This window comes from Saccopteryx bilineata, chromosome 1 (genome assembly GCF_036850765.1).
Source record: "Saccopteryx bilineata isolate mSacBil1 chromosome 1, mSacBil1_pri_phased_curated, whole genome shotgun sequence".
Classification (NCBI taxonomy): Eukaryota; Metazoa; Chordata; class Mammalia; order Chiroptera; family Emballonuridae; genus Saccopteryx; species Saccopteryx bilineata.
The window spans coordinates 326,271,706-326,284,475 of record NC_089490.1 but is presented as its reverse complement, the minus strand read 5'-3'; the positions used below and the strand labels follow the sequence as shown (position 1 = coordinate 326,284,475).

Here is a 12,770-nt window from a genome sequence, read left to right as displayed (position 1 = left end):
ATTAATATGTTGTATTAGATTACTTTATTTTCAAATGTTAAACCAACAATGCAATCATAGGATAAATTTGGTCATGGTATATAACTTTCTCTATATATTGCTGGAGTCAGTTTGCTAATACTTTGTTAAGAATGTTTGTTTTTAGGCCCTGGCCAGTTGGCTCAGTGATAGAGCATCAGGCTGGTGTGTAGATGTACCAGTTCAATTCCCAGTCAGGGCATACAGGAGAAGTGCCCATCTGCTTCTCCACTCCTCCTCCAACTCTCTTTTTTCCTTCCATAGCCATGGCTTGGCTGGTTTGAGCAAGTTGGCCCGAGGGCTGAGAATGGCTCATTGGCCTTGCCTCAGGTGTTAAAATAGCTGGAACAACAGCCCCAAATGGGTAGAATATCACCCGCCAGTGGATCCCTGTCAGGGTGCATGTGGGAGTCTGTCTCTCTTCCTCTCTGCCTCTCACTTAATAATAACAAAAAAAGAATGTTTGTTTTTACATTCATGAGGAATATTGGTCAGAATTTTCTTTGCTTGTGATATCTTTAGCTGGCTTTGATACAAAGTAGGGTTTGCCTCATAGGATGAATTTGGAACTACTCTCTCCTCTATTTCTAAAAGAATTTTGTAAAGTATTGACATCATATCTTCTTTCAGTATTTGATAGAATTTATAAATATAAATAAAACTATCTGAGCCTGGATTCTTTGAGGGAAGATTTTAATTGCTAATTACATTTATTTGCATATTCTGGGTTTATTTCCTTTTTTTTTTTTTTCCATTTTTTCTGAAGCTGGAAACGGGGAGAGACAGTCAGACAGACTCCCGCATGCGCCCGACCGGGATCCACCCGGCACGCCCACCAGGGGTGATGCTCTGCCCACCAGGGGGCGATGCTCTGCCCATCCTGGGCATCGCCATGTTGCGACCAGAGCCACTCTAGCACCTGAGGCAGAGGCCACAGAGCCATCCCCAGCGCCCGGGCCATCTTTGCTCCAATGGAGCCTTGGCTGCGGGAGGGGAAGAGAGAGACAGAGAGGAAAGCGCGGCGGAGGGGTGGAGAAGCAAATGGGAGCTTCTCCTGTGTGCCCTGGCCAGGAATCGAACCCGGGTCCTCCGCACGCTAGGCCGACATATTTCCATTTTTAATTTATCCTTTTTTCTTTCTTAAGTGAGAAGCAAGGAGGCAGAGAGACAGACTTCCACAGGCACCCCCACCAGGGATCCACCTGGCAAGCCCCCTACAGGGCCATGTTCTGTCCTTCTGGGGCCAGTTAATTCATTGCTCTGCAACTAAGCTATTTTAACACCTGAGGTGAGGCCACGGAGCCATTGTCAGCACCCGGGAACAACTTGCTTCAACCAAGCCATGGCTGCAGGAGGGGAAAAGAGAGATAGAGACAAGGGAGAGGGGAAGGGGTGGAGAAGCAGATGATTGTTTCTCTTATGTGCCTTGGCTGGTAATCCAATCTGGGTCATCCACACACTAGGCCGATGTTCTATCACTAAGCCAACTGGCCAGGGCCTTTAATTTATTTTTGAGATAGTTTTGATAATTTGTGTCTTTCCAAAAATTCATTAATTTCATAAGTTACCTGATATTTTGTCATTAAATTGTTTATAATATTCTCTTCTAATCTTTCCATTTCTGTATGATCAGGGTAATGTCCCTTTTTTTTTTTTTTAACTCTTGGTTTTGTCAGTTTGTATCCTCTTTCTTTCTTGGCCTGTCTAGATAAAGTTTTCTCAATTTTGTTGAACTTTTTAAAGAACCAACATCTGGTTTTATCTCTTTCATGTTGTTTTCATTTTCTCCTTCATTGATTTCTGCTCCAATCTTTTTCATTTCCTTTTCTCTGCTTGTTTTAGGTTTAATTTTATCTTCATTTTCTAGTTTCTTAAGGTGGAAGAAATTTATGTTTCTTATGTTATTGATTTGAGACTGTTATTCTCTTTTGACAGAAATGTTTAAAGCTCTAAATTTACTGTTCAGTATGACTTTAGCTACATACCACAAATTTCATGTTTTATTTCCATTTTTTATTTAGTTCAAAATATATGTATATTTAAAGATTTTAATATTTTTAATTTTTTTATTAAGACTTTATTCATTTTAGAGAGGAGAGAGAGAGAGACAGAGAGATGGGGGGAGGAGCAGAAAGCATCAACTCCCATATGTGCCTTGACCAGGAAAGCCCAGGGCTTTGAACTGGCGACCTAGTGTTTCAGGTTGATTCTCTACCCACTGTGCCACCACAGGTCAGGCTAGTTCAAAATATTTTTAATTTGTCTTGTGATTTCTTCTATGACCTATCGGTTATTTAGAAGTTATTGTTTTATTTTCAAATATTTGTAGAATTTGCAAGATTTTTTCTGTTAATTTTATCAAATTTAATTGATTGGATACTATACTTCGCATGCTATTAGTTCTTTTAAGTTTACCAAGATTTATTTTATATGCAACCACTTGTCTATCCTGAAGAATGTTTTATATGCTTTTGTAAAGGTGTATTCTGTCCTCATTGGCTGGAATGTTATGTAGATGTCAGGTCAAGTTGGTTGATAGTGTTGTTGAAGTCTTCTATATTATTGGTGCTGATCTGTCTAATTCTGTCAGTTGTTAATAGTAGGGCATTGAAATCACTAATGATTTTTGTTGAGCTGTGTATTTCTCCTTAAATTATGTCACTTTTTGTTTTATATGTTTTGAGACTCTTGTTAGATACAAATACATTTATAATGGTTATATCTTCCTGATACATTGACTCTTAGCATTATGAACTATCTATGTTTGCTCTAGCAATATCCCTTTTCTTAAAATCTAATTTGTCTGTATCGACAGCACTTCAACTCTCATATTGTTACTATTTGCAATCTTTTACTTTCAATCTATTTTTGTCATTGAATCTAAGGAATAGACTGCATATAGTTGGATATCATTTTTTTGATATCCAATTTGACAATCTCTGCATACTAATGTATGCTTAGATTATTCACATTTCATGTAATTATTGATTGAGTTCATTTACATTTGTCATTTTACTAATTATTTTATATATGTCTTCTGTCTCTTGGTTCCTCTGGTCCTCCTTTATTGCCTTCTTTGGTGTTAAACAAATATTTTTGGTGTGCTCTTTATATTCCTCTGTTGATTTTTATATATTGAGTTCTTTTCTTATTGGTTGGCCTAGAAATTATAATATGCAATCTTTAATTTATCACAGTACGCTCCATACTTTTACTGACCTAGCTCCGGCAAGATATAGAAGCTTTGCTCCAACAGGGCTTCATTCTCCTCCAGTTTTTGTGCTATTACTGTCATGTTGTCATTGCATCTCTATCTATGAACACAACAATGGGATGTTATACTTAGTACTTTATATTATCTTATGATTTTTAAAGAAGTTAAGAGAAAAAAGAAAAATATGCTTATAGAATATTTTATACATATTAACACATATTTTCCAATTTGGGTGATTTTTATTTTCTCCTGTGGATTCAAGTTACTCCCTGATGGTATTTCCTTTTATTCTAAGGACTTCCTTTAGTACTCCTTATAAGACAGGTCTGCTAGCAACAAATTCACTTAGTCTTTGTTTATCTAGAACATCTCTATACCCCCCTGCCCTTTTTTTAAGGAAGTTTGCTAACTGGATATAATATTTTTGGATGGCATTTCCTCCCCAGCACTTTGAATATTATCATCCCTCTGTTTTCTTCAATATTCTGATGGGAAGTCAACTGTTAATTGTGCTGGTGCTCCCCTGTCTGTGATGAGTCATTTTTCTCTTTCTGTTTCCATATTAACTTTTTGCCTTTTAAAGAGCAATTAGACAACCATGTATCTATGTATGGATTCTTTGTATTTATACTATTTGTGATTCATTATGCTTCTTTGATGTGTAGGTTAATGTTTTTCATCAAATTTAGAACATTTTCAGCCGTTATTTCTTCATACTTTATTTTTTTGGCTCTTTTGATTTCTCCTTTGCTTTGGCAAACTTCTATTATACATATATTAATACACAAAATGTTCTGTTTATTTTCTTCAGTCTTCTTCTTCCCCTCTTTTTTCAGATAAGATCATTCTATTGACCTATCTTCAAATTCACTGATTCTTTTGTCATGTTGAGTTATATGATCAGAGTAATGTCTCGTTTTTTTATTTTTGTTTTTGGTAGTTTGTACTCTCTTTCTTTCTTGGTTAGTCTAGATAAAGTTTTCTCAATTTTGCCCTTCTAGTGAATGTTTTATTTCATTTAATGTATTTTTTCAATGTCAAAATTCCAATTTGGTTCTTTTTTTATAATCCATCTCTATATTGAGATTCTATACTTGTTGAGTCATTTTGCTCTATCGTCCTTCATTTTTTTCTCATAGTTTATCTTGAGAAATATTTTTTGAAAATATTTATAATAGCTGCTTAAAGTCTTAATCTGCTAGATGCTATATCCAGAGACACTTAGAGAGAGTTTCTATTGGTTGCTTGTTTTACCCTGAATATGGCCACACTTTCTTGTTCATTTGCATGTTTCATTTTGTTGCTATTGAAAATGGGACAATTTTGAGAATATTGTAGCATCTCTGGATTCTGATCCCTCCCTCATCCAAGGTTGTTATTGTTGTTTGTTTGGTTTTTTTGTTTAGTAACTTGCCTGGGGTAAATCTGTGAAATCTGTCTTTACTATGCCCTGTGTTTGTTTGTTTGTTTGTCTGCTTGTTTGTTGGTTTTAATATTTTTTTTTTTTTTTTTTTTTTTAGAAAGAGAGTGAGTCAGAGAGATAGAAAGGGACACACAGGAACAGAGAGAGATGAGAAGCATCAATCATCAGTTTTTTGTTGCAACACCTTAGTTGTTCATTGATTGCTTTCTCATATGTGCCTTGACCGCAGGCCTTCAGCAGACTGAGTAACCCCTTGCTCAAGCCAGCGACCTTGGGTCCAAGCTGGTGAGCTTTTGCTCAAACCAGATGAGCCTGTGCTCAAGCTGGCAACCTCAGGGTCTTGAACCTGGGTCCTTCCGCATCCCAGTCCGACGCTTTATCCACTGCGCCACTGCCTGGTCAGGCTGGTTTTAATATTTTTAAGTCTGGCTACCGAGCATCACTTCTATATCTGCCTAGCTTAGGGGACAGGACAGTAGATGAGTGTGCAGAGCTTGTATTTAAGCATCAGTAAGTACTCTGTTCTCTGCTTTTGGATCTGTAGGTGGATAGGAAATAATTCTCAGAGTTTAGGCGGTTTTTGTCTGCCTTGGTTTTACTTTTTTGCTGGGCCTGTTGCCTCTCCTCTTTGAATGCACACAGCGTTAGAATCAGCCAGGAGTATGTGAATGACCAATGTTTAAAGCATAAAATTGCTGGGTGCTTTTATTTAATGTCCAGAGCACCAAAGTTGTTGTTTTTTGTCAATTCCATCCAACTTTGTAGTTACTTCTGGGAGAAAGGACTTACTGACCTCCTCACTCTCTTTTAATCAGTTTTTGACTTGGCTGTAATTACAAACTTGCTAGTCTTAGAATCTCTCCTCAATTCAGTTTAGTGTTTGCTGTGAACTAGACACAATGCTAGATACTAGAGCTGCAAAAATGAATAAGTACATAGTTGTTGCCTCCAAGATAGTCACCTGAGAGGTAGAAAATAAAAATTAGTGGAATTAGGTGGATGGAACTAACATTAGTTGAGTAGTTACTGTAAGCCAATGCCTGTACTAGAGCTCTTACAATCATTATTTAACAATAGAATTAACTAGTGCTCTCTTGATCTTCATGTGCAATATAATTATTAGAACTACTTTTAAATATTTATTGTTTTTTAAGCTATAGAAAAGAATAATGAGAAGTATTAAAAAGTAAAACTCCCTCTTATTTGTCTCTCATCTATTAAAACCTTTAATAATTTCTTATAAATTTCTCTCAAATTTTAAAAAATATATTATAGTGTATATATATACATATATATGCTTGTACATTTGTACAAAAGAAATTATATTATAAAGCTACTATGCACTTTCTGTTTTTCATTTTTTTACTTCATTTTGGAGGTTTTTCTCATATGATTCCATATAAAGAGACATCCTTTTACTCAATAATTTGTATATAATGATTTTCTTGAAAATATTATCTTAGAATTTAGTACTAACAAAAGGTTCCTCTCTTAGGGAACTGGTCGTTTTACTTTTATTGGACAAAGAAAGAAGATAACCTAATGATATTAACCTAATATATATTACACCTAGACATAATAATATTAATATAACTTTGATATAACCAGGAAATTCAGAGCTACACTTAATATTGAAAGATCTAACTAATTAATTTAATCTCCTGATTTCCTTATATAAGTTTTGTCCTCTGACTTTATTTTTTTTCAGTATTATATAGTACATGGGTTTAATTTGTATAAGCCCCAGTGCTTGGTATGCAATACATAACTATTGATTACAACAATGAATGAGTGGCATGACTGTACACCGTCTATAGCAGAGCCCTGTGAATAAAATGCATGGCTTGGAAATTTCTGAATTTACATATGGAGAGGCTAAGGATCAGGAGTTAGGGGAGTGGGGAGTAGAGGACTTGTTTTGAAGCTTCAACTGAGATCACTCAGTTTGCTTTAATTATATGATACAGATCAACACAGATAGCAAATTTCTAGAGATTCTTTTTTTCCACCATATATTTAATGTATTTTCTTTTTTATTATTAGGAGTCATTGATGGCTATTATTGAGAGGTGGAGCTAGAGTCCCCAAACAAACTCTTAGTACCACCACTCAAGATGAACAATATCATTTAAGATCCAAATAAACAGTAAATATAAAATAAAAAGTGATTAAATATAAAAATAAAAGTTTTTCCGAAAGTCATTCCCAAACAGGAGCTTGACAAAGACTTTGGGCAATGGTAACATTAATGATATAAGAGTATTCAAAAAAACAAAAATAAGAGTAACATTCATTTGGTTGAATGTATTCTGGGATGTGTAAACTTCTAGAAATCATACCAATTCTTACCCATTAGATTTGAGAACATTGAGGGCTAGTGGGGCTGTGGGAGAAATAGGCTAGCTCATAAACAAGTAGTGGAAGAGCAAAATGTGCAATTGTTTTTAAAGAACAACTTGTTAATTCTTATCAAAAAAGTAGAAATGTATATGAATATTAAGCAGCAATTCCACTTTAAAAAACGTACTCTAGAAATAGAGTTGAAAATGTTTTTTAAAATACATGAACTGGAATATTCCTTGTAGAATTGCTGGTATCTACCCAAAACTGAAAGCAACCTAAATAGTCCTCAGCACCAATACATACAGTGGAATATCGTACAGCTCTTAAAAGGATGTCTCTTTATATGGAATCATATGAGAAAAACCTCCAAAATGAAGTAAAAAAATGAAAAACAGAAAGTGCATAGTAGCTTTATAATATAATTTCTTTTGTACAAATGTACAAGCATATATATGTATATATATACACTATAATATATTTTTTAAAATTTGAGAGAAATTTATAAGAAATTATTAAAGGTTTTAATAGATGAGAGACAAATAAGAGGGAGTTTTACTTTTTAATACTTCTCATTATTCTTTTCTATAGCTTAAAAAACAATAAATATTTAAAAGTAGTTCTAATAATTATATTGCACATGAAGATCAAGAGAGCACTAGTTAATTCTATTGTTAAATAATGATTGTAAGAGCTCTAGTACAGGCATTGGCTTACAGTAACTACTCAACTAATGTTAGTTCCATCCACCTAATTCCACTAATTTTTATTTTCTACCTCTCAGGTGACTATCTTGGAGGCAACAACTATGTACTTATTCATTTTTGCAGCTCTAGTATCTAGCATTGTGTCTAGTTCACAGCAAACACTAAACTTGGAATCAAATCCTATTCCCCGTCCACTTGTTAGCTTGTGACTTGGGCAATTCCCTTCTCCTCTATGAGTCTTAGATTGGTATCTGTAAGATAATGATAATTATAATTCTGACCTCATAGAGTTGTTGAAGATTATATGATACAATATCTATAAAACACCTATCATAGTGCCTGTTATATAGTAAACATTCAATAACCATTGGTAATTATTTGTTAATAGCATCACCTAAGTTTTAATTATATATGTGTATTTATATATATATAATGTATATAATTGCTTGACTAATGTCAGTCTCTAGTGTTAGACTATAAGTTTTATGGAAATTAGGTTAATTTTTACTCAAAATAAATTTCTTTATTTTTAGATTAAAAGTTAGTATATAAGAGAAATTTTTAAGTAAACATATACATAGGAAGTAGGCAAAAATAAAGTGAATATAATACAAAAACAGTCCATACACCATATTCCCAATAATTTGTGGGAAGTTATCATAGTGTAGTGGGAAGTCAGACACCGCTAGATTGGAATCTTGCCCCCCCCCACATACTAGCAGTGTTACCTTGACTTAATCTAAAAGGAGGTACTAACACATGCCATATGAAGCTGCTTTGAAGAGTTAGGTAATATACATAAAGCACCCACCATGCTGGGCTATAATAGGGTCTTAGCTATTATTGTTTTCCCCTGGTATCCTTCTCCAAAAATCAAAGTATGTTTCATGATAGGATTTGTTAAAAAGGTAATGTTAGATTTTTTTTAGTTGTATCTTTTAGTTGCCTTGGATACACTACCTCTTGTTGTCTTATTTGAATTTTTGTTCCTAACATCAGCACAGTTGATGACATGTGGTTGATATCTAATAAGGTTTGTTGACTGACTTAATAAAAAAATGGAAAATGAACTTGAAGTATTTTCATTTTCATATCATTCTCACTCTCAGTCCTCACTCTCCAGCCTTCTTTTTTTTTTTTTTCTTTTTTGTATTTTTCCGAAGCAAGAAGCAGGGAGGAAGACAGACTCCTGCATGCGCCCGACCAGAATCCACCAGGCATGTCCACCAGGGGGTGATACTTTGTCCATCTGGGCCGTTGCTCCATTGCAACCGGAGCCATTCTAGCACCTGAGGTGGAGGCCATGGAGCCATCCTCAGTGCCCAAGCCAACTTTGCTCCAATGGAGCCTTGGCTGTGGAGGGGAAGAGAGAGATAAAGAGGAAGGAGAGGGGGAAAGGGTGGAGAAGCAGATGGGCACTTCTCTTGTGTGCCCTGGCCAAGAATTAAACCCAGCCTTCTTTCAGTACTATCTATCCCCTCCCAGTCCTTCAAGACCCCTCACATCCCACCTCTTTATGAAGCTTCTGATAATTGTAATTTGTGCAGATTGGTCTCCTGCCTTCTACCCAGGTGGTTTTTAAACTATTTTTAACAGTAGGCCTTCCTTAATTGAAAAATCTGTGCAATCTTTCTGTGTTTATAAAACATAGAGAAGAAATGCCATGCCCATTTGCCCCACCCTTCTCTGTGGTAGCACCTCCACTTTGCATAAACCCACATGACATTTAACACATCACCCTGCTTTATTCTCCAGTTGACCTATGTATTTATAATTCATATTCTTGTCTCCCTGGCAAAACTGGAAGATCCCTGAAGACAGGAAGGATGTGTTAACTTTCCTCCTGTCTCTTGTGAGACCCATACAGGTGCTGAATCTGTTCGTTCTAAGTGTTCAAGAGGGGTTCGTTAGTTTGTTTTTGTTTTTTTTATTTTTTATTTTATTTTATTTTATTTTATTTTATTTTATTTTGCTGCTTCTCCTTTCATTCTTTAGTTGATGTGAAGTTGAGTGGATTGAAATCTTCCTGACTGGTACAGGATGCAATCAGGAGGGTCTTTAGGGCCACTTTTTAAGCAGGACACTCATATCCATTGCCATTTAGTTCTCACATCCCTGTGGGGTACATATGAACATCCCAGATTTACTGATAGAAAATGGAGACATTGAAAAATTAAGTAATTTGCTTCAATATCACAGGAAATAAATTTTAACTTATATGTGTTTGATTTCAAAGCTCTAGCCCCAACCACTATAGTATATTAATCTCTGGTTTAACTATGTGTTCCCTTTTCTTGGAAGGAGCCCTGTACCCAGATGGAACATCTGGAAAGAACAAGAATGATGATATGATTCCTCCTGGCAAAAACTACACCTATGTCTGGCCAGTGAGAGAAGAATATGCGCCTGCTCCGGCTGACGCCAACTGCCTGACCTGGGTGTACCATTCACACATCGATGCCCCTAAGGACATCTGCTCTGGGCTAATCGGCCCACTGCTGGTGTGCAAGGAAGGTAAGGAAGTACTTTCCCCACCAAGGAGGCTCTTCCCAGGTGTGTTAAAAAGTGTGTATGAATTTTAAGTCTTGTCTTGCCTCTTGTGTTTCATACAGAATGTGCCTCTTCTTCCCAGCATTCTGTAAGATTAGAGAAATTCTAACATAGAAGATCAATCTGCTACCCAACAATGACAATAATTTAGACTTCTGTTTAAGAACCATCAAAACCTTCTGAAATGTATATGCTTTTTTTAACAATAACAAAAAAAGAAAAAACAAAAAGTAGGGACTAGCTGTTAACATCACATAGAAAAGTGAAAAAGGTAGTCAATGACCAGGAATGCTTTCATTTCATTATTTCACCCACATGACCACGTTGCTATTTTATTCTCTATTAATTGATTTGTGTGTCTGTCAATAAAATTGACTTCCTTTCAGGGATAGACAGATAGCCAAGTCTATGGTTGTGAAGATTTCTCTTTTATAACTTTCCTCTTCTACAGTTCTATCACTTCCGTGAAAGCCCCTCGCTGTTTTTATGTGGTGGGTTACTCTTGTACACATAGGTCCTGGACAGGTTTCTCACTTACATGACACCATTGGCAGGAAGTTAAAGCTCATCTTGATGTAGTTCATGTTGAACTTTCCTCTCTTCTCTTTTGAATGTGTTTGATAGGTGTGCTGAATAAATATTCAGGGACAAGGACTGATGTGGACCATGAATTCATTATAATGTTTACTCTGGTGGATGAGAATCAAAGCTGGTACCTCGACGAAAATATCAGACATTTCTGCACTGACCCCGATTCAGTTGACAAAGAAGATGCTGTTTTCCAGAGGAGTAACAAAATGCACGGTGAGCGTCTCCCATGTTGCCAAACACATTACCGACTGCCTTTGTGTACCTGGGACTACGAGGGATGTAAAAATGCAGAAACGTCTAACTTAGCTTTCCAAGATTTAACTTAGTGATGAGAACGATTAGAAAGTGATACGAAACACACTAGCACACTATATGTCAGAACCTGAAACAATCTGGGAAGGGGCAAGGCAGTAGATATGAGCTAAACCAGGTATGACAAAGCTGTGGTGCAGAAAGTGGAAGGATTAATGTTATAATCAGGGAAGAATCAGGTGACCCAGGGGATGGTGGCTTTAGACTGACAGGAGAAAAGAGAATGAATCATCACGTAACTAGCATGTGGGATGCAACCTCTTGTTTTATCCAAGAACTATTTTCTAAGCAGATTTCAAGAACTGCGCTATGCACAGAGTTTTAACACACACTTGTGAATATATGTTTCCCAGACTTTCTTTTAATCAGCATTTATTGAGCATTTGCTCTGTCTTAAATTCTTTCTAATCAATACCTTTTCTTTCCATCTCACAGCATGCTTTTGTCATTTAAATTAAGTAGTTACTGTGTGGTTTTCTGCTAGGCCCTGATAACTGTAAGATAAGTAAGACAGGGTTTCTGGTTGCAAGGAATGGAGTCTGTGGGGAAGACAGATATGCAAATGAACGGCTGGGAAAAGCAGCTGCTGACCGGTCCTGTGAGTATGAGCAGCCCTGTTTACTCCTGATCTCCATGCGGCCACATAGCAGCTCCAAAGTTGTTTTCACCTGTGCTGATTGTCACTTTTATTGAGTGCTTTTTCTCTCAAAAAGACTGATACCTTTTATTCCTTCCTGGGACTATATTTTATAAAAGGAGCTTTTCTGCACAAACTCATTACAATCAACAATCTGTGCTGATTTTCCAGCTGTGCTAGAGAATGAATCAGCAAAGTTTCTGAGTCTGCTCGCCTCTGCAGGGGCATCTATTTCACTCATATGCTTCTGTTTGTCAGCCCTCAATGGATACCTCTTCGGAAACTTCCCAGAGCCTGAGATGTGTATTGGTGAATCAGTGTCCTGGCACCTGTTTGGGATGGGCAATGAGATAGACATCCATTCCATCTATTTTTATGGTAACACCTTGATCAGCAGAGGGCATCGGACTGATGTTGTCAGCCTGTTCCCAGCCACCTTCCTGACAACAGAAATGACAGCTGAGAATCCTGGGAAGTGGATGATAACCTGCCAAGTCAGTGATCACCTACAAGGTAAAAGGACAAAGACCAGTGTAAGAAACTTAGAATGGAACAATTAAATCTCACGGTGAATGGTGCTCATTCAGTGCCTGTCATTAGATATTCTTGCATATATTATATTTAATCAAATATTAAATGCATAGGAAAATGTACAATGCTTATCTGGTGTCCTATCAACAGATATTTATTGATTCTCTCCCTATGAAACAAGAGAGAGGTAATTGAAAGAAATGATAAGGCCTTCAAAGAACCTATAATCTGGTAATTAGACATAAAGAGACATTTACAAAATTAATAACATTTGAGGCAGAATAAGAAATGCTCTTTGGGTGCCATAGTCACTTCTCTAAAGCAATCAGAGGGGCTTCCTGAGGAGCTGGCTCCTATTCTGAATGATGAAATCTGGGTAGGTAGGGATTGTATAGATAAAGAAGAGAAGAAAGGCATTCCAGGGAGAGGAAGCAACATTGGCTGGGA

General features: G+C 36.4%; 1 protein-coding gene across 1 annotated transcript in view; it reads left to right on the top strand.

The window, feature by feature from the left end:
* HEPHL1 (hephaestin like 1) overlaps nucleotides 1–12,770 on the top strand; it is a 71,945-nt gene that overhangs the window by 20,652 nt on the left and 38,523 nt on the right. Inside the window, exons 3-5 of the mRNA XM_066253678.1 lie at nucleotides 10,004–10,216; nucleotides 10,877–11,056; nucleotides 12,051–12,305. Of these exons, the coding sequence (XP_066109775.1) occupies nucleotides 10,004–10,216; nucleotides 10,877–11,056; nucleotides 12,051–12,305 (648 nt within the window). The remainder of the gene's footprint in view (nucleotides 1–10,003; nucleotides 10,217–10,876; nucleotides 11,057–12,050; nucleotides 12,306–12,770) is intronic.